Below are 23,362 nucleotides of genomic sequence, written 5' to 3' on the forward strand. Positions count from 1 at the left end.
GAAATAATCTAGAAGAAAAAACTTTCAAAAAATCCCTGTTGCCCAGATTAAAATAGTAATCACATCTCTCAAGGCACAATCTCACCTGGTATAATTTGTCATAGTTTAATTCGCAGCCATAATATCTGGCAACTCAGATATTATTTCCACTGAGCTATTATAGTATTATTATTCTTCTGTGTAATTCTTCCATCAAAGAAATATAAGCTCTTACCGTGTTGTTGGGATGGTAGTTGAGATGCAAACCACTGTCACATAGGGGAGAGGATGTGCCACTGCTTTGGTCACTGGGGGCACCTAATACAAACATGAATACACCAAAAAATCTTCATTAATCTATAACGCTATAATTCAAATTTGTGTATGTCTGTATGTATGTATTCCCCTCACCCCACTAGTTTTGTCATATCTAACATTCATTTACTTTCTCCATTCAGCCAGTATCTGTCTTCTGGTTTGAGCAGAGTGCCTTTTTAAGCTGAGTGGAGGCTCAAGAATCCTTCTCCTGGTGCTTTGCTTAAAAGAGTTAATAATCTGTTTAGTAAGAAAAAAAACCAAATGTTTTTGCAAATTTGATAATAAAAGTGTGTACGTCCTTGCTTGGTTTTCACTTGAAGGAACTAGACAGATAATGCTTTTGTTACTTTCAATAAATTTTACAGTTCTAACTGTTCTTGTAACAGTTTAGGAAATTACAGTGCTACACCTCAAAAGTAACATGATAGGATCGATGCAAATGCACGTTTATGTGCGTTACTCAGGGTACTCTGTGGTACCACAACCTTTCATAAAAGGCACAAATGTACTGGGATACATTTTTAGTTAAGAATATGGTGTTCTAAATTTTTTCTTGTCTCCCTAAAATTTAATACCTAGGCGAAAGATAAAGACAGTATTTCAACAAATGATTGTATAAAATATTATTTCATAATTTAGTTTATTTAATTACAACTAACTTAAAATCAAAGGCTAAAAGTATTGAAATAAAATATTTATTGTTTTGTTGCTTAAAAATTAAGCATTTTACCATCTTAGGAGCAAGAAGCAGAAGGAAAGCAGCAGTGACAAAAGGCATAGGCTGACATATGCTTAGATATGCTGCAACTGTCTATAATTATGCACCCACACTTACAATTTAATATAATTAGAGGAAGACAGCTGTCTCCATATGTCTCTCATGGGGCTAGTTGACTAAAACTCAGTTGGACTTAAACAAAATACTAATCATCCCAGAGTAATTTAATTTTAGGTAGACACCAAAGCCTCTGAATATGAAATGGTAAAGTTAAGCCCTCTAAATATACACACGCAATCTCATTTTCACATTTACAAGACAAAACTCTTTCAGACTAAAATGTTATCTGATGCTGCCTGAAAAACTGCTTTTAAATACCCTGCATCAGGATGTGAGCTACTGTAAACTCCATGTAATGTAATTCCATGGTTTTACCCGCAACTTTGCTGATTCATACCAGCCAAATGCCTGGTGATGTTTTTCAAGCAAAGACAGAAATTCTTTGCTTGAAGTGAACGTTACTACAAGACCTGGCAATACGAGCAGCTCATAATCAGGCAGCAATGCTGACCGAAAAAGCTGCTGTCAATCACCCTCAATGCACAGCAGGTTCGGAAGCTGCAAGTGTTCATGAGCATTGAATTGAATTTTCTTTTGGCCAAGTAATAAAAGCTTACATGCACAATCTTCATTCAGTGGCAGTTTGAGAAAAGCAGGTGCTCTTTTCAGAAAGGACACAGTTAGGGTCACTTCTTCCCCTGCGTTGCGAAGGACCTGAACCTGGAAGAGAAATACAGACAGGATGCCTTGAAATAAATGTATGACCAAAATGCATCAGCAAATGTAAGCAACGCCACACAGCTTTCACATACCAGAACATAACTGCTTAGCAATTTATTGCAATGACATTTTTTAAAAAAGAAAGCAAGATGTAAAGCTTGCTATATGCTTGTCTGTGGTGTTTCTAGTCACACATGCAGGTAAGGGGGGGGGCATTGGCTTCCTATAATAGCACTGGCATTGCATTGTGCTATTGCACAACTTGCTCCCTGACACTGTTCAGTCGTCCACCTCCTTCTTTCAGATCTGGCATCATCCACACTAGCATGTATGTATAAAAAAAAAAATTTTTTTTCTCCCTGAGGTTGTCTCATAAATCTCCAACCAAAACAATAGCAGTAGTTTCCACAGCTGTACTATAATCCTATGAGTAAGTCTTTCCAACAGCCAGAGTTAAATTTAGCCGAAGCACTCCAGCATGGATGAGAGACCTAATCTTCCCTACAGCCACAGAGGAAAAGTACCTATTTTAAGCCTTACATCTTAGATAAGCACAAGCTTGGGTTTTCCAAAGGGCAGCTTGCATTTTGGACGTAGGAATGCATAAATCACCTACCTACCTGTGAATGCGTTTAGCCTTCCTATACTCTCCCACAATTGCTCCTGTGGCTCTTGGTCATGCCTTTTGCTTTTGTGTGGTACGGCTGATAGACAACTTAAGATACACAGCAGAGAAAGGGCACACCAAGCACATCGCCAGAGTGACACAAAGGAGGTAGAAAAGCAGCTAAGCAAAATGCTATACTTAATAGTGGAGGAATAACATTTGAATTGGTTTATAACAAGAGCCAAGAAGCATCAGGTCACATAGCTCTGTTTCAGAGAACAACCATTTCCTGTTCTTCTGGCTCTATAACTTCAAAACTCTTCAAGGGCTGATTTAATTTGGGCTTACAAAGACAGAAGATTCCACCAAGCCTCTATCTGAGTGACTGTACTCGTACTGTGCAGAAAGCCAGCTTGCTTGGAGCAGTGTTCGGAGAGCTGCTACACAGTGAATATTAGACAAATGTTTTAAACTAGCATCCCTTCCCTTTCTGCTGTGTTTTCATGGTAGCCGGATAACACACAGGTAATCCCTCTGTCATGCTGCTGCTTGTGAGAAAGCCTTGTAAATAATTTATGAAGTATTGTTATTCTTTAATCTATACCTATCAACAACCTATCCTACATATTTAGTTACATGTTTGTATATAACTACATGCAGGATGCTTTCACATGGAATCACTGCATTAACTTAAAGCAATTCTTCAAGAAATAATGTCGACTTTGCCTTTAAACACAATACTTCCTACTGCACACTGGTTGCTACAGAGGAGTAACAATACGATGATAGAATATTTGATTCAGTATCTGAAATCCACTCTGAAATTTTAGGCTCTTTATTGCTTAAAATAGCACAGTAGTTGTCAAGGCACAACGTGCAGTGTAGTGTGTATTTATATGTATGTGTGCAAATAAACACACACATATCACAACAAATTTCATCAACTTAAACTGCATGCGAAAAACTTCATCTGTAACATGAGCCCTTCCCAGTTTTGATATGTTTTATACCTCAGAATTCGTAAATAGTACTTATTTCATAGAAAGAAGATGACTTGTAATCTCTGGAACAGTAGATCAGGACTCTGAAGTCCTGAATTCCATCAGAGAAACCATACCGTATCCTCAGCCCTCATAGAAAATTCACCCTTCTCCTCTCTTATGCAGCAGTCACATAGTTCAGCATAGTCATAGCCAAAGCAGAAACGTACAGGCATGTATTCTCTATTGAAATGACAGATGTGCAGGAAAAATACAGCTACCTTCTGACTTTTTAAAAATATTTATTTTTACTCTAGAACGGGGAAGAAATAAGTGGAGAAGTTACAGTATTACCTACTTTAATTTATAAAGTCACCTTTTAAGATACCTAAGAATAAGTGGATATCATTTGTGAAAGAAGCTGAGACAGTAAACTCTGCTCTTGAATCTTTCTTCTTCCAAGAGTAAAACAAGCCATGAGTCTACGTGATTTCATTTGATAATGTATTGTTCTGTAAAGGCTAGAAGTTGCTATAAGTAGTCCACTGTGACCTTCTCTAACCTCTCTCTCTCTCTCTCAAACCTCTTTATCTCATAAAATGAAGAATTTAAGCTGGTACACAGTTTAGTTGAAATCAGCAATACTCGTTTCACTGAAGCGTATTTTGGAGTGTATGAAGCATATAATCCAGAAAGTGACTAGATTTTGACATGCAGAATAAAGACTAAAGAGAGATAAAAGATTAAAAAAGAAAACTACTAGATAATGATTACAACAAAGAAGAGATGAGCTATCAATCCCATTTCACTTACTTTCTAGTCATTCTGGGAAATAAGGTTAGCTGAAGAAAATAGGATTTTTAATTAAATATATTAATTATCTTTTTGTAGCTTTCAGTTGAAAGCTTTACTGTTATTTTACATTTTTTTGTCTTTATTTTACATGAGAAATGAACAATTACTGAACTGTTTTAAATCGAGTATGCCTCATAGGATTCATTTACTTTGTGTCCCCATTCAGCCTGTACTCCATGCAGAAAGAGAATGAGGTACAATAGGAAATCTTGCTGAGGAATGTTTTTAGTGGTATACCAGAACTACTCATGTACATGAATGGAAAATTAATTGATAACTTTTACAAAAAAAGATAACAGCCAAAAGTAATGTGACTAATTGTTACGGAAAGTTATGTCTACGGAAAAAAAAACACTTGAAAAGAGGGAGTCAAACAGTTTGTCTGGAAGATACGATACAGTACGAATTTCTGGAGTTTCACAAACATGAGTGGAACTCTACCAATAATCAGAGATACCAGCATATTAATTATTTTTTCTCCTTTCCTCATTGCCTAACATCAGTTGAGCTCAAAACTTTATAGAGCTATTTTGGTAAAATGAGGACTGTGTGAATGTAGATGTATTGCTTGTTCAGGCTCGGAAAATATACATTCATGAAAAATGAATTTATCTACCCAAGTATATCCATGTGAACCTGAAGAATTGGTAGCATATTCCACTAACAAAGCAGTAATGAGCTTTTACCACTGAAGTAAATTCATGAACATACTGAAGAAACCAGTTGTCAATCACGATATAATTTTTAGATAAAGAAATGGATAGATATCTGCTCAGCCATCCTGTTCTCTTACTTAGAAGAAAGCTCCCTCACATTTATTGTATATACATTGCCAATACCTTGTCAATCAAGTACTATCACTGACAGTGTATGTATTGGTTATTTCTGGCAGTGATAACTCAAGAAACATTTCAAGGTTACTTTCAAACATAAGAGGGAAGTAGACTATCTAAATCCTTTAGACATCCTTTTCAGAGTTAGAGCATATTTTCTGATTTATAAAGAAACCTTAAAGCTAGGTTGATCAGAATAACTAGGTCTGGATTTTTTTTGCGAGCACCATCGCATATGGTATGCATGATAAAAATGGCTGAAGAGTGAAAAACTAAGGACTATTTTCTACTTCCTGCAAACAATGAAGCTCTCTTAAGAATTTGCAGTCATTTAGAAGACTTTCAGGATCTTTCTATTTTGCAATGTCTACTTCCATATTTTGATATAATTATGCTAAATTCCTTAAATTCCTGATACATTAGTCCACAAATTAGAAAAAGGTGGGGTTTGGTTTGGGGTTTTTTTCCTCCATTCAAGGGTAAGGTGTATTTTAAATAGGAAAAATAGAGAACTGTGGAGATCTTCATTCACTGAAGGTTGAACAGTGGCATTAAAGTGGTACCACATTTTTTTCAGTAGATTAAAAAAACAAAAACAGGTCACTGGAAAAAGTATGCTAATTTTATTCCACCCCCACTTCTTATTCTATAGAACTATGTCTGGACCTTCCAAAAATAATTTTTGCTAGGGATACTGCATACAATTGCTGATTGATCACTGATTTCCATGATGATCCCATCCCTCACAAAAATATTCCAACAGTGGGTAGAATACAACTAACATTTAACATCTTGTTAAAATTAGCTATTTACTTGATGAGTCACTAGTCCACAATTAATTGCATTCTTTTAAAATTGCTTTCTTTTAAAATGCAAAGTAGCTGTTTTAAGAAATAGTGCTTCTATAATAACTGTACAATCAAATTATCAAAGCCACAAATAACAATTCTTATCAGTCCTGGAATAGAATTAGAGTCTCATCCCCACTGTGCATAAATGGTAAAAGATTTTCAATATTAATGAAATGTAGCTGTATAAGTAAGAGATTTTCAGTTCATTACTGCTAATAAAGAAGGCATTTCTAAATTTACATCAAATAGAAATATTTAAAACACTTGCCCTAGTATGTGAAAAGATGTAAATGGACCCAACTTCTAAAAAGTGAAAAAGAAACATATTGTTGGAAGGAATACTGATTTTGAATAAATATAGAAACATTATTTCAAAAATTTCAAAACTAAAATGCAGCAAATTTCTAAGATGTTTTTTTATTATATATGAAGAGCTTGGTGAAGGTGAGATAAATTCATAGTGCTAAACCATGGAATATTTGCCTGACAAAAATTTAACTCATTAGTAGTGTCCTGGTTTCAGCTGGGATAGGGTTAAATTTCTTCCTAGTATTGTGTTTTGGATTTAGTATGAGGAGAATGTTGATAACACACTGATGTCTTCAGTTGTTGCTAAGTGCCCTCCTAGTCCAAGGACAGCTCCCAGGCCTGCTGACTGAGCTAGGTACACAAGATGGGAGGGAACATAATCAGGACAGCCAGCCCAGCTGGCTAATGGGGTATTCCATACCATGTGACGTCATGCTCAGTATATGAACGGTAGGCGTGATCCAGGAAGTACCGATCGCTACTTGGTTATCGGTCAGCGCAGGTGGTGAGCAATTGCATTGTGCATCACTCATTTTGTATATTTTATCATTATCATTATTATTTTCCCTTTTTCTGTTCTATTAAACTGTCTTTATCTCAACCCACGAGTTTTTCTCACTCTTACCCTTCTGATTCTCTCCCTGTCCCGCTGGGGTTGGGGGGGAGTGAGTGAGCGGCTGCGTGGTATTTGGCTGCCTGCCAGGTTAAACCACGACAGTCCTTTTTGGCGCCCAACGTGGGGCTCGAAGGGTTGAGATAACGACACATCTGACCCAAACGGGTTAAAACAAATTTGTTATAAGCATTCATTATATCAGTTTAGTACTCGATGTTCACAATGTTGGTTTATTTGCTCTCAGAGTTGTTGGATCTGGTTTTGGAGTTGTGGTATATAGCACCTTACTGGCTGTCTATACTGCTGATTATCAGTTTTTATGTGGGGTTGGTCATCTCGGGGAAATGGATTAAGGTCATTGCTTTGCTATACTGTGTGACCTGCCTTTATGTTATGATAAAATTATTGGTCACGAGCCTGTACTCAGCACTGCCATCATTCCTGTTCTTCGGGAGCTATCTTTTGGAAACTATTAATAATTACACTTCTTACGTCTTCACCTCAGAGGATGAATTTAGGGGGGAGACAGGATGGGACACTTTCTCCCACTTGTTCACCTTCCCTTCCATATCTTCAGAAACTCCTTTTTCTTCTATCCTCTTCATGAAGACGTCCACAATATTCCCTGAGAATTTTGAATATCCTTGGGATGTTCAAACAAGCATGATCATATTGCTATGACTCCTGAATGTGGTTCAGGTCTTGTTTAGAGTTAAACAACTATTCAGGAATACTGTCCAGAGATCGACCCCAGCAACAGACATGGTGACTACTCAAAGCCCCACGACAGGCACTGTAGCTACTTCAACCCGCACGACAACCACTGTGGCTACTCAAACCCCTGCGACAGGCACTGTGGCTACTTCAACCCCCACGACAACCACTATGGCTACTCAGACCCTGGCAACAGTCACTACAGTTACTTCAACCCCCACAACAGGCACTGCAGCTACTCAAACTCCGCCAACAGTCATTGCAGTTACTCCAACCAGTGCGACAAGCACTGCAGCCACTCAAACCCCGGCAACAGTCACTACAAGTACTCCAACCCCCGCGACAGGCACTGCAGCTACCCAAACCCTCGCGACGGGTACTACAGCTGAACCAGAGGACCAACCGTCGCTGGTATCCATCGCCCCTGTACAGAAGAAGAAATCTTTGAAGCGGAAGTCAGATCGTTTAGAAAAGGATGATGGAAAAGCAGGGACATCACGAGGAGGGGAGGAGGAAGAGGAAGAACTCATAAACGAGACAGAAACCACCCGATCCTTATCCCTGAATGAGTTGTGAGATATGCGGAAAGATTTCAGCCGTCGTCCAGGCGAGCATATTGTTACCTGGCTGCTCCGATGCTGGGATAATGGGGCCAGTAGCCTGGAATTAGAGGGGAAGGAAGCCAAACAGCTGGGATCCCTTGCTAGGGAAGCGGGTATTGACAAAGCAATTGGAAAAGTGACACAGGTCCTCAGCCTCTGGAGGTGACTGCTGTCAGGCGTGAAGGAAAGGTATCCCTTCAAGGAAGATGTTATATATCGCCTAGGCAAGTGGACCACTATGGAGAGAGGTATCCAGTACCTGAGAGAATTAGGTGTGCTGGAGGTGTTTTATAGTGACCTGGACGATGTCCGAACACCCAAAGATCCAGATGAAGTCCAGTGCACGCGACCCATGTGGTGGAAGTTGGTACGGAGCGCACCAGCATCGTATGCCAGTTCATTTGCAGTACTGTCCTGGGCAGAGGAAGAAGCACCAACGGTGGATGTCTTAGTTAGCAGACTTTGGGATTTTGAAGAAACTGTCTCCTCCTCCCTTGTCTCGGCTGTGAAGAAGCTGTCCTGGAAGGTCCAGCAACTCGAAAAGGGTATGTCCTATTCTCCACCTGTACGGACCAGTATCTCAGCCATTAGAAGTCAGCGTTTTTCTCCTCAAGAGAGAGGATATAGAAAGTACACAACACGGGGCACCCTGTGGTTTTACCTGCGTGACCACGGAGAGGACATGAGGCAGTGGGATGGAAAACCTACCTTCATCCTAGAGGCACATATACGTGAGTTGCAAGGAAAAACAATCACACAAGGGGGTTCTCCCAGGAAAAATGCTGCTCCAGTTGTCAGGAAAAACCTGTCTCACAACCGTCCACTTTCCAGTGAACAGTTCCCCAGACAGAGTAGAAGGGCTGATCTTACTTTGGATTGTAATTGCGATGAAGAAATTCTTAACTCACATTTGCAAGAAGTGAGAGATGGATACTATGACCAGAACTAGAGGGGCCCTGCCTCCAGCCAGGTGGAGGAAAGGGACAACCGGATTTACTGGACTGTGTGGATTCAATCGCCTGGCACATCAGATCCACAGGAGTATAAGGCTCTAGTAGACACCGGTGCACAGTGTACCCTGATGCCATCAAACTATAAAGGGGCAGAACCCATTTGTATTTCTGGAGTGACAGGGGGATCTCAAGAGTTAACTGTATTGGAGGTCGAAGTGAGCCTAACCGGGAATGAGTGGCAGAAGCACCCCATTGTGACTGGCCCAGAGGCTCCGTGCATCCTTGGCATAGACTACCTCAGGAGAGGGTATTTCAAAGACCCAAAAGGGTACCGGTGGGTTTTTGGCATAGCTGCCCTGGAGACAGAGGAAATTAAACAGCTGTCCACTTTGCCTGGTCTCTCGGAGGACCCTTCTGTTGTGGGGTGTCTGAGGGTTGAAGAACAACAAGTACCAATCGCTACCACAACAGTGCACCGGTGGCAATACCGCACCAACCGAGACTCTCTGATCCCCATCCATGAGCTGATTCGTCAACTGGAGAGCCAAGGAGTGATCAGCAAGACTCGCTCACCCTTTAACAGTCCCATATGGCCAGTGCGAAAGTCTAATGGAGAGTGGAGACTAACAGTAGACTACCGTGGCCTGAACGAAGTCACGCCGCCACTGAGTGCTGCCGTGCCGGACATGCTAGAACTTCAATACGAACTGGAGTCAAAGGCAGCCAAGTGGTACGCCACCATTGATATCGCTAATGCGTTCTTCTCCATCCCTTTGGCGGCAGAGTGCAGGCCACAGTTTGCTTTCACTTGGAGGGGTGTCCAGTACACCTGGAACCGACTGCCCCAGGGGTGGAAACACAGCCCTACCATTTGCCATGGACTGATCCACACCACACTGGAACAGGGTGTGGCTCCAGAACACCTGCAGTACATTGATGACATCATCGTATGGGGCAACACAGCAGAAGAAGTTTTTGAGAAAGGGAAGAAAATAATTCAAATCCTTCTGAAAGCCGGTTTTGCCATAAAACAAAGTAAGGTCAAGGGACCTGCACAGGAGATCCAGTTTTTAGGAATAAAATGGCAAGATGGACGTCGTCAGATCCCAATGGATGTGATCAACAAAATAACAGCTATGTCCCCACCAACTAGCAAAAGGGAAACACAAGTTTTCTTAGGCGTTGTGGGTTTTTGGAGAATGCATATTCCAAATTACAGTCAGATCGTAAGCCCTCTCTATCACGTGACCAGGAAGAAGAACGACTTCAAATGGGGCCCTGAGCAGCGACAAGCCTTTGAACAAATTAAACAGGAGATAGTTCAGGCAGTAACCCTTGGGCCAGTCTGGGACATTTCCAAAGTCTAACAAGATTGTATCGCCCCACTATAAGCCACGGAAAAAACTCCCTTCGGAAGAGATCTGTATGTCTATGCATTTGATTGGACAATTTCTAAAGTACTGTGTCCCAGATTGCAGAAAATGCATGACCAGGCACCATTAAAGAGATTTGCTTATTCTCTGTATCATTGAAAGGTAATAATCTGTTTTATTTCCAGAGGCTGTACTGACTATTCAAGATGTATGTTTTTTTTCTATAAAGCCCTAGATTTTTAATATTTTCGAGATCTTCTACAAAGCCCTAGATTTCAGGCATATGAATTCACCTAACCGTCTCAGGTTTTTATTTTAATAGTTAACAACAAATAGTAGTAACAGTGTGTTGATATAGATGATGTAAGGATTAAATAACACAAAGTTATTTAGTATTGCTGTTACTATTTGATTTAGGTTGGATTTTTTTTTTTAATTTCATCTAGTGAGCAATACTAGCTATTGATTTGTTGGTGCGCAGTGTCTAATGAAGTCACCCCTGTAACAGGAAGAAGTTGGACACTGAAAAGTCCTAACATCTCCTCATCAACATTATGGCTATATATTAAATTCCTGCTGCTGTTTTAGATATCATATATATATTTAATGTAGAATGAGTTGATGTGAAAAGAACTATACAAACAGAAACATTTAATACTGTCAATAAACCTTCTTGAGCAAAACATAAGCTTATTACTAGCGGGATCAAGAATTAATTCCTTTTACTACAAACAGCCCTATGTAAAGTTAGGATGTTCATGAGTGAAGTGAGACAGGCAAAAATAACAGTTGTGCTTGTCTGAACCAGTAGCTGTGTGAAATAGTGAAATCAGAAGAGCTACTGTTTCTGGAGCAACAGTGTCTATATTTCCATGAAATTACTGTAATGACTGCAAGGGGGCCATTTGAAGAAGTGAGTGAATTTTTTGGTCATGTGTGATATTGCTGAATAAAATCTCTACATAATAATAACACTAGTCTGATTTTTTAATAATGTCTACAATGATATTGCCTTTTAATTTTATAAAAACTTTTAAAGTCCAAGTTCAAGGAAACTTTGAGCATATGCTGAAGTCTCTCTCAATATATTCAGAAAAGCACTGAAGCGTGAAGTCCTTCGGACTTTGGTAAGTATTCTTTCCCGAATAAGACTGTAAATCCCCTTTTAAATTACCAATGAAATTTACCCACCAATGAAGCAGTAAAGATTTAAAACAGAAGACTTATAGTCCCTAAGATCTGTGTTCTCCTGAACGGGGGCAAATTCCACTCTTCAGTGTGCTTCAAAGGAAAATTCAGTTCTTTGATGAATACCTTGAATTTTAAACATCTGGGAAAAAAAAAAAAAGGAAAAGACGACGACGCGTTCCTAGCCACTGTGCAGAGCTATGCAATGCACTAGTTCAAGTCGATCAGCAGATACCACAACATGCATTCTGGTACAATCACATAAAGGCCCTAACCTCGAAGGCTCAATGCATACACACAACTGTCTTGAATTATGTTTATTTAAAAAATGAATTCTTTTGTTCAGTAAAAGCCATGTAGTTAGTACAGAATATTTGTATTAAAAACACATCAGCGTATGGGGAGTTTTTAATTCCTATGATCTAATATTTATCACAGTATTGGCCAACAATGACAGTTAATCAACAAATATAATAGCAAAAATTGTTAAAGCTTTTTTTTTCTTCAGAAAAGTTCTCTTACTGATATATGGAGCGAACTAGAATACCATTTTATGACAGCAGTTCCAACTCAGGCTGCACAACTCAAAGTATACTTCAGACCACAGTTTGACATTACCATAGTTGTAGGTTTTAATTTTTCCCTGTCTGGTTCCAGAATCTGTGTTAGATATTTAGTTACAAACCCAAATGGGCTGCACAGTAAAACTGGGAGCTTCCTCAAACAAGGCAAAAGGAAATGCAGGGCAGAACGGTGCACATGCTGAGGACGCAGGCCTTCTGTTCAGAACCCTCTTCTGCATGTATCTTGCTACTGGCACTGTTCTACAAAAGTGCAGGGGGATGCAGTAAGATTAGTAGTTACAGCAAAGATACCCTACTGAGCCTACCACTAAGCAATTATTCTGAAAAGTGGCAAACAGAGGTTTATGGCTTCTCAAGATGACACAGGAGTTGAATCGAGGTAGCACTTACTCAGTGAATGCTCCAGCTGCTAAGGCACTATACAAAAGATCATTTCAGAGCAACATACACAGAGATTCAGGGTTTGATGTTTTTCGACAAGTCCCATCAGACTGACCACTTAGAAACAAAATTATTCTTGATTCCAAGTGATAGCACTCGTTTAAGCTAGACCATCAGGTGGTTTCTCGGATGGACAATGTCATACCAGTCATAGCTATATTCAGGCTTCCTTCACTGATCCTTGCCCTACTTGTTTTCACAGGCTCATGGGCTTTAGACACAGAGGTACCAGAACATGCAAGCTCAAGACTCCTGTATAAAGCATTAGTAGAAAACTAAGTGATCCTTAGTTTAAGGATCCCATTTTAAAAATAGATAGATTTCATCATGTTTCAAGCCTACATGCAAAGTAGGCCATTTATATTAGCTGACATTAAGAGACATCTACAGAGTTTCATTCATAGGAAATGACTAAAATAATCAGATATAAGCAACATGAATAAGTGTAATGAGGAGGTAGGAGAAAGAGATTCATTTCATAAGTAATTTATTGGAAATATAATTAACTCACACAAAAAAAAAAATCCATTAGGCAACAGAGGACCAAATATAGGTCACATAGAGGACACAGACTCCTGTCAGTTCTTTCTTCAATGAAGTTCCAAGGTAAAAAGAGAATTGTCACATATATTTACAATCAAGTTGGAAAAAAGAATCTGTTTTTAAACCTTTAAGTCTAACACTTGCGGAATGGAGTACCTACAAGTTTATCTAAAAGATCTGATGACAGCTTTCTGGAAATTTTTAAACTTTCTTATGCTCCATAATCAACACTGAAACATTTAGTAATCTTTCAATCAGAATAGCAATAGACTGCAATTATTGCTTAGCTGTATGTTTATCTTTTCGAAAGTAATATAGAAGTGCCTCAGCAAAAGATATCAATGCAAACACCTGAGGAAAAAAAAATTATGAAAGTAAAAGTCTGCCAGGAAAAGTCTGCAGCATTTTCCTATTCTTCTTTCATTAATCTTAGCATCATTAATAAATATTACCCATAAAAAATATTGCTATAAGTGCTTAATTTGCATTCTTAGGTAATGAACACTGATTTTGAATTCTGTTTCACTAAAGACTGCACTTACTGGTCATCACAGTTCGTATTAAATCATTAGAAGGTCATTACTCCAATACAGAAACTATGAAAAGCAAGGAATTAGAACTTGTTAAAATTTTAAGTCTTTCAAAACTCGGATTCAAGAGGAAGAAGCTAATGACCTGCTATGCCACCTGGACGCTCACAAGTCTATGGGGCCAGATGGGATCCACCTGAGGGTACTGAGGGAGCTGGCGGAGGAGCTTGCCGAGCCGCTCTCCATCATTTACCAGCAGTCCTGGTTAACTGGGGAGGTCCCAGACAATTGAAGGCTCGCCAATGTGATGCCCATCTATAAGAAGGGCCGGAAGGAGGATCTGGGGAACTACAGGCCTGTCAGCCTGACCTCGCTGCCGGGGAAGATCATGGAGCGGTTCGTTTTGAGGGCGCTCACGAGCCATGTCCGGGACAACCAGGGGATCAGGCCCAGCCAGCACAGGTTCATGGAAGGCAGGTCCTGCTTGACCAACTTGATCTCCTTCTATGACCAGGTGACCTGCCTAGTGGATGAGGGAAAGGCTGTGGATGTGGTCTACCTGGACTTCAGTAAAGCCTTTGACACTGTCTCCCACAGCATTCTCCTAGAGAAGCTGGCGGCTCACGGCCTAGACGGGTACACTCTTCGCTGGGTAAAAAACTGGCCGGACGGCCGAGCCCAGAGAGTTGTGGTCAACAGAGTTAAATCCAGTTGGCGGCCAGTCATGAGCGGTGTTCCCCAGAGCTCAGTATTGGGGCCGGTCCTGTTCAACATCTTTATCAACGATCTGGATGAGGGGATCGAGTGCTCCCTCAGTAAGTTTGCAGATGACACCAAGTTGGGTGGGAGTATTGATCTGCTCAAGGGTAGGAAGGCTCTGCAGAGGGACCTGGACAGGCTGGATTGATGGGCAGAGGCCAACTGTATGAGGTTCAACAAGGCCAAGTGCCGGGTCCTGCACTTCGGCCACAACAACCCCAGGCAACGCTACAGGCTTGGGGAAGAGTGGCTGGAAAGCTGCCCAGAGGAAAAGGACCTGGGGGTGCTGGTTGACAGCTGGCGGAACATGAGCCGGCAGTGTGCCCAGGTGGCCAAGAAGGCCAACGGCATCCTGGCCTGTATCAGAACTAGTGTGGCCAGCAGGAGTAGGGAGGTGATTGTGCCCCTGTACTCGGCACTGGTGAGGCTGCACCTCGAATACTGTGTTCTGAGCCCCTCACCTCAAGAAGGACATTGAGGTGCTGGAGCGTGTCCAGAGAAGGGCAACGAAACTGGTGAAGGGTCTGGAGCACAAGTCTTATAAGGAGCGGCTGAGGGTTCTGGGGTTGTTTAGTCCAGAGAAGAGGAGGCTGAGGGGAGACCTCATGACGCTCTACAACTACCTGAAAGGAGGTTGTAGCGAGGTGGGGGTCAGTCTCTTCTCCCAAGTAACTGGCGATAGGACAAGAAGAAATGGCCTCAAGTTGCGCCAAGGGAGGTTTAGATTGGACATTAGGAGAAATTTCCTTACTGAAAGAGTGATCAGGCCTTGGAACAGGCTGCCCAGGGAAGTGGTGGAGTCACCATCCCTGGAAGTATTTAAAAGACATGTAGATGAGGTGCTTAGGGACATGGTGTAGTGGGCATGGTGTGTTGGGTTGACGGTTGGACACGATGATCTTAGAGGTCTTTTCCAACCTTAATGATTCTATGATTCTATGATAACACCATACCCTGGAGTCTCTGACTATAAGTCATAGGGGACACCATAGGTCCCTGAACTGAAACATTTCATACCATATTCTGAAAAATGAAAAATATGAATTCCCTATATAGATTCCAACTCTAATACATTATTTACTGCGATCTATCAGTATATTCTTTGATTCATCCCAGCTGAGCTTCAGACTGTTGATTCTAATGCAAATGTTGATTCTAATTCCAAACAATGGGTCTTGTTAATGTTTCCCAACCTATATTCCATCAACTACTATTGGTCTAGGACTGTGGTCCATAGAAGCAATAAATACACAAAGATGCATTTATTAGCCATTCAGCTCTACATGATACGGAGTTACTGATGACAAGAAAATACCTATGAAAACACAAAAAAATTCAAAGAACCGGAAGACTCCAACCCAAACTCTTTCCAAGTTTCATGAGCTTTTTCAGTGTATCTGTATGTAGTGAGTACATGCCAGAGTTCAGAACTGCCTATTTTTGTTTTCATATTACCTACTCTGTGTATGGCTCTTACTTCTCTAGGATTACTCAGCTACACTAAACTACCTGTGTAGTTACATAGTCTTAAGCAGTCCTCTACTTCAAACTCTCACAGCTGTTCCACTTCTTGAATCTTATTATATATTCAGCTGCTGGGCGTCTATTATCTTTCCGAGCTAATTCAAGAACACATATTTTTGTAATTACATATTTAATGAGTTCCAAAACAACTGGCTAAGAGGAATGAGGCAAATCCCTTAATAATACTGAAAACGTTAGAAATATCAGTAGAACTGTTCCTAGTGTGGTTGAAACTAAACTACAATTTTTTAAAACATATGAAATAGTAAACTTGAATTCTTTTGGACAACACAAAACTTTAAGATAGTTTTCTAATTGTAAACTACAACTCTGTGAGACTGATAAAACCATCACCAATTATTTAGGTAAACTACTCATCCCCACCATCAGTCAAATATTATAAATCCATAAGCCTGATTCTGGTTTCAACTAGTTGTATTAACATGTATATTTCACCTTCTACCAATACGATACTTTCATTACAATTGTATATATTTGGGTAAACCTCTCATTGGTATGATAGCTCAGAAATTTACACAGGAATCAGATTTTGTTTGGGATCAATTTCATTGAGACTGTCCAAATCAAATATTGACCAAAGCCGCTTTGGGAGAAATGTGCAATCCTCTTAATAAACAAAACAAAACTCCTACTGAAATAGAAGAAGCATTTACACCACTGTTATAATAGCATCTACTGACTTCTACACAGCTTTGCCAAAAGGTTGCACAGCATCCTGGTGTGTAGAGTCAGATGAACGATAGGCTACCCCATCAGTTTACAAAGGATTTCTTATTAAAGACACAAGGTTTTTGGACTTCATAATAATTAGAAACCAACTGTGGCAGAAGGCTATGCTGAGATGGTGGTGTTTTTTTTTTCCTCTCAACTACATGTTATGGAAAATATTTTTAAAAAGCTGTCAATGCCTGTAGAACATTAAGCAACCTCCAGAGGCTTTGCACATTTACCTTCAAGGATCCGTGACATAAAAATTCAAAGATTTTTTTTTTCCTTTTAGGCAAAACTTACACCATATTTTAATACATAGATAATATGCAGAAATTCCTGCTACTCATCATATCTGCACAACATCCTTGTGAAATCTATCTTTATTACTCATGCAAACAGTACCAATTTAGTGGGGTTTAGTCCAATATAATTTAAAGCAGTAAGAATAAGCCAGAACCATAATTTACTAATTTTCTGTAGGCTATCAACCAATTCTTGGAACTGCTATTCTCTAGCAAGAATTTCAGATAGCAAAAGATGGGTAAAACCATCTTTAAATGAAAGCAGAAAAATTTAATAAGAAATATTCTCTTGGACTAAAAATAAAAAAGATTATTTAGGGTATAGGATATTATAATATACACCATACTAAATATTCCGTCACAGATTTCCCTGACACATCTTTAAGCAAGTTTTTGATTACCATCCAGTAATCTGCAAAAAGACAGGTTATACTGGAATGGCACTTTCTGGTGATAAGAGCTGCCACAAAACACTTGCTATTAGATATAGGCCAGAGCTTCAGTCATGAAATTACTGACAAACTAAATGGGAAAACCAACACAAAAGATAATAATATCAGTTTCTCTTATATAGAACATCATTACGATTTTGCTTGTGGCCTGCAGGTATTATGGCATACAGTGCATGATAATGCATTCACTATTCTAGAAAAAAATAAGTATAGCGTATGAGCTGTCCAACAGTGTATGAGAATACAACAGATTCCAGCAGATAATCATAAGCTGAATTGAAGAAAAATGTTGTGTATGGCCTCTCAAAACCAAGAGCCATATTTCAGCAATTACCCAGGAAAACCTTAGAAGAATGACTTAGTCACTTAGGAGTCTCCATCCTCTATACAAAAGTCACATAAAATATGCAGCATAATGAAAAACACTAAAGACATTATCAATTTTACATTAAGAAAAATAAAATAACATCAGCTATATTTACAGAATAAAGCAAATTGTTCCATATTTGTCTGCTTGATTCCTAGAGTACCCAGCTACAACTGGAATAAAGATCACTAGAAATCCTTTTATGAACAGGCACATATTTTTCTTTTGATAGAAGACATTATGCTAAAGCCAAAAAGCTTCAAATAGAAGTTTTTGCTTTTTTAACAATAATTTTTTTTAAAAAAAAGTAAGAGTAAAAATCGAAGCAAAGTTGAAAGTGGAAATGTTTTTTTCTAGTAAGCTGTAACAGAAACTGGATAATAACTTGTAATTAAGGTCTCCAAATTTTGCAGGTAATGTGCTCCTCAATAGGAGGAAATAATTCCAAACAAATCATCCATTTTAAAGGATTTGGAGTTCTTTCTTTTCACAGTTGATCATACTGCACTTTTTTTTTTTTTTTCATTATAGCAATGAGCTTGAAGGGTCTGAGTTTTTTAGCCCTGATTATTAACAAAACAACAAAGCTGCTTGTCTATCTATTAAATATATAAGAATCCCCTGCTCCTTCAGTTAAACTGTTCCCACACTTCAAATTTACCAAAGTGCTCTCACAGTTGAGTTCTATATGAACTTTCTAACACACTTTCTAAACAAGTACAGTTTTTATGTATGCAATTTGTGAAAAGATTGTTAGTAATATTAAAAATGCATACATGTTACTAAACTACATAACATGCCAGCATTGTTTCTGTTCCTAATGCTTGAAGAGTGAAAGTCATCCAGTTGACACAGCATTTTGAAGTACATTCTTAATTTTTAAATCTTTTATGAACAAAGATAGGTCTAAGATTGTTGAAAACATGGCTTGAATATTTTGTCTGACTAAGCAGAGCCCCAGTTCTGGGGGAAGAAAGAAAGATCAGTCCCAGAATAAGAGTTTGCTCACACTAATCCCATTGCAAGGCTGGGGTCAAACACACAGCTAGTGGCAAATTTCACATTTACATATTCAATATAAAGTTTGCTGTTGGCAAATATGACCTTAACATTTACTTTTCATGAACAGTCACACTAATCAAGCACCAGCATATAAATGCTCATAAAAAATGAATACAAAATGGTCTTAAAGAGTTTGAAATCAAATTTTAATTCTGAATTTGAATACATATTAATGTACAAGCCTACTCCTATTTGTTCAGTTCTAAATGCTATCAACTGTCAACTTCACAATGACATAAAGAATAAATCCTGGACAAATTTGTATTTCAAGTAATGTTTTAGATCAATATATGCAGTTAACTCTGCTAAGCTTCTCGGCAGCTCAGGACCTAATCTCTGAGAAACTCATCCCTATCTCTGAGAAAGATATTTTAGTACTTCAGGGAATGTGCTCAGTGGTAAAACTTTTCAGCTGAGAAAATATAAGAACATACTTTCATGCCATTTAATGCAATGGCATGCCTTTCTGCTGCAGAATAATTGTACTGCATCTAGCTGAAGTTGAGAAAATGACTTTGTTCTTCATAAATATTTATAACAAAGAAAGTCCCCAATTTAGTAAAATACTTAAATTCATACTTTTAGGCAAATACATATTTTGCTGGACTGGGATCCAACGTAGTTATCCCATAATCTGAAATTTTCACAAATAATATTGCCTCAACATTTTTAGGAGCATTTTCATCGCATCTAAATTTTAAGGATCTTGGCAAAACTGAGTTTGGGGGTACTCACACTGGATATTAATTAAGTGGAGGACATTTACAGGTATTTTGGAAAGAAAAGAGATTAATATATAAATCCAAGGAAGTAAAAAAGCTAATTTGTATTTCAGCATAATGATGAAAATGTGCTGAATTACAGGTTTAATCAGTTTATAGCATGAGGTCTTCATGACTTTCAAAGTTAAGCATATATCTCATATATTCATCCAAAATGATCAGGCTACTTATCCCATTGCAACCCTTATTTTACCTTTTCTTATTTCCCTAATTAGGCAATAACCCCACGGAAATCCATTCTTGCCAGCAGTTAATTACCATTTGAGACTATAAAATCTTATAAAAACCATAATTTATAGACTATTATATAGAGTGGATGTGTTTTCTGAAGCAAAAACTGCAACATCAACAACAAAAGAAAAACAAAATGCTTTGTAAAATTCTGTTACATTGCTGCTAGGTGAATATGTCAGAATATCACAAACGAATGCACAAACTACAGCCCTCACTTTTAAAAAGTGTAGGCCTCTCAAACCTTAATATTTCTGGTTTTACAATTTTCTCTGTGCTGTCAGTTTCTACAAAAATTCAGAAAATAAGCTAAATAGTGCTGATGCTATGTAACTCAAAGCTATCTAAGGAACATCTACATAGAAAGATGATTCAAAAAAGCACACTCCCATTTAGATAACACTTTCCTGTTGAGATATAAAGATTTTGGTTTTGACACCTTCTGGGATATTAAAAACTGTAGTCGTAGCAGTAAAACTTTAAATGTCTTGGTATTGCCAAATTCCAAAGCTCCCAGTGTTTTAACTGGAAAGAAATAATACTTTGTCTCACAGATTTGTTGTTGTTGCCATTGTTGTGCAGGTGATTAATTTTACTCTGAAACCTCACTCATTGATTGATGGAAAGATGCTTTATACAGTCTGTAAAACCTTGTAATCTTTCAGGGTGAAAGATGTTTAAACAAAATATTTCACCTGTTAGCATTCATTACAGTAAATGCTAGCTCTCACCAACACTTCCCTCTGCAGTCAGTAATTCGGAAATAATACATGATGGCCTGAAGTGCACAGGGGATTTTGAATGTGCTTGGTATTAGATTTTTCATGTAAATATGACTGAACAAAAGATGTCAAAAAACCCTTAAGACGATGAGATATGGCAAAGATTTTGTGAAACATGTCTGTCCATCCATTTAATATGTAAATATATTATACCCAGAATAGTATAAGAAGGGAAGGCAATTCAGTATTTCAGGGAATCGAGAAAGATCCTCAGTACTTTCTACTGCACACCAACATGTTTAAATATGGGAGTTTTTTCATGTAGAGCATTCCCTTGAACTTTCCTTTTAACAGGTCAATACAATTAGAACCTTTGAAATATTCTGAATCAGTACTGGCTTGACAAGGGCATGTGAAGTGGAATAGAGCTATGTACATTTGCTAGACCTCATTTAAAGATAGAGGTCATTATCCTGATAATGCCATTTCAGCCTGAGCACTGACTATTTCCCATTTCGTTCAGAAAAGTACTAACAGCACAGGGAGGCAACAACTCTTGCAGGTGTCTCTGCTAAAATCTAAAGAACGGGTAACCTTTGTAACTTTTAATGAAGAGTTTCTTCCCTCTGTAACCACACCTGCACCAAAGTTTTTCTTGTGATCTGTGAACCTCTTCCTACTGCAAGCTGTTTTACTGGCCACAGTCTTGCAAAACAGCTAACGGGAAACAGGTAGTACCAAATTGAACTTGTAGAAAGACACCAGTACTATGAGGGCAAAACTAAGAAAAAAGTATACATCTAGAAATAGGCCCAGTGCTGACAAACAGATACCAAAACACCAGTACCATACTGTACCATACTAGTGGTTGAGAAGTATGGGGTGGGCCATCTGGAAACCTCCATGTATCTGGCTGGAACAGTCCAACACTGGATACTATTGAAAAATATATAGAGTCCATTCTCCTTTCCTCTTCCTCCTCCACCGAACAAACTGTCAAAAGACAAAGACCCATTGTAGAGAAAAAAAAAAGACCTACAAATATGTACAGGTGTTAGATAACCCCTGGATAAAAAGTTTCTTCCTGGCACCCATCTGATTTTACTATAGCCAGAACAATGACAATTCTGAAGAGTTAAATCAGGTATTGTAACTACCGGAAAAATGTCAGAAGACTCTATGTATGTGCATATTTGCATTTCTTTCAGCACACCTCTTATTTATGACTCCTTCTGGCTAGCTAAATCAGTACACCCGCTCTATTTTGTTCAATGTGCTCTCTTGGGCCCATGTCAAGCCATAAGAAATTCAGAGGTTGCCTTTTAGAGGTGAACATTTGTGTTCAGTCTATACCACATGGTTGTTACCTGTTTAAAGAAAACACTGTTGTTGCCAGTAGGACCGTATATTTTAGTCCATATGGGTAAATGAAATTTTTTTAATAGTGCCCAGGGAAGATAATTTTCATGCCTATAGAAGGTTTCATTTTTCCCACATTAAATTGGAGTGCTTTGTGTATGTTTATTTCCTCTGTCTTTTGGAGGCTTTTGATGTTCTGTGTGCTATTCTTGTGTAGTCTCACTAGATTATTATGGAGTAGTTAGTCCAAGTAAAACAAAAAACTCAGAACACCTAGCCAAAGTGGACTATGCCTTTCCAAATATAAACCACACAGAAAGAAATTTAAAATAATTGGGACTCTGGTGCTCTACCAGAAAGCCAGCCCCATTTTCTTATTTTTTAATTATTGTACAGTATTACATCTATGCACAGCAAAGAAAAAATGGAGTCCCTGTACCAAAGTCAAACTGAGGTATAGCTCCACAACTGGAAGATGCTGTGCAGAATGAAATATTTCAAAAAGTCTTCTGGAGGATAAAACACACACATGTACAAACAAATATGAAAATATTTCTATTTGCTTCCTAAGGAAGCAAACAAACCCGAGTCTACGTTACATATCAATGTAAACAAGGTCACAAACAAAGCATGTCTTATTAAATCTGTTGCTCAATTGTCTCTTTGCAGCTCAGGATTTCAGGATTAATAGAGCTACATGACAAAAGAGGAACCAATGGCAGTTATTTGAAGGATGTTGCACTGTAACTGGTGATTCCATCTTTCACTCTATCCCACTAAACCCTAATAGATTTTTGCTTTGAGGACCATAGCTATGTAATAAGGAAATAATAAGATTAATCATATAGACTTGGTATCAGCCATGCCGGCATATTATACCCCTATCTATTGAAACTTAGTAGTACTGATTATTAGTTTTAAAAGATGAAATCTTAATAAAATGACTAATCTATCTACAGGTATCTTGAGAAAAAGAAATGAAAATATAAATTAGGGAGACAAGCAACATATTAACATATTTTAAAAGTCTAACATCATAGTGCTTGAATAAATTCAAGCTTTTACTGAGTTTGGCACAAAAAATAATTATTTAAACACTAAAAAACCATAGCTAAAAACAGATTAGAAAAGCAGCTGAATACATGTTAAGAATACTGCTCCAGGATATATCCTAATCCAAGGAATTTCCACCACACAGGAAAAAACAGGAAACTATTTACACCTGCTAGGTTCTTTTCCACTTGATGGACACTTATTTCAAATCAGTGCTGAAATATTTGACAGATTATTACTAGC

At 38.5% G+C, this 23,362-nt stretch overlaps 1 protein-coding gene across 1 annotated transcript in view; it reads right to left on the minus strand.

Moving 5' to 3' along the window:
• The window catches only part of SNTG1 (syntrophin gamma 1), a 379,748-nt gene that overhangs the window by 105,316 nt on the left and 251,070 nt on the right, over positions 1-23,362 (minus strand). The window contains exons 8-9 of the mRNA XM_075141888.1: positions 1,693-1,795; positions 215-297 (exon numbers count right to left, since the gene is read on the minus strand). Of these exons, the coding sequence (XP_074997989.1) occupies positions 215-297; positions 1,693-1,795 (186 nt within the window). The remainder of the gene's footprint in view (positions 1-214; positions 298-1,692; positions 1,796-23,362) is intronic.

This window comes from Calonectris borealis, chromosome 2 (genome assembly GCF_964195595.1).
Source record: "Calonectris borealis chromosome 2, bCalBor7.hap1.2, whole genome shotgun sequence".
Lineage (NCBI taxonomy): Eukaryota > Metazoa > Chordata > Aves > Procellariiformes > Procellariidae > Calonectris > Calonectris borealis.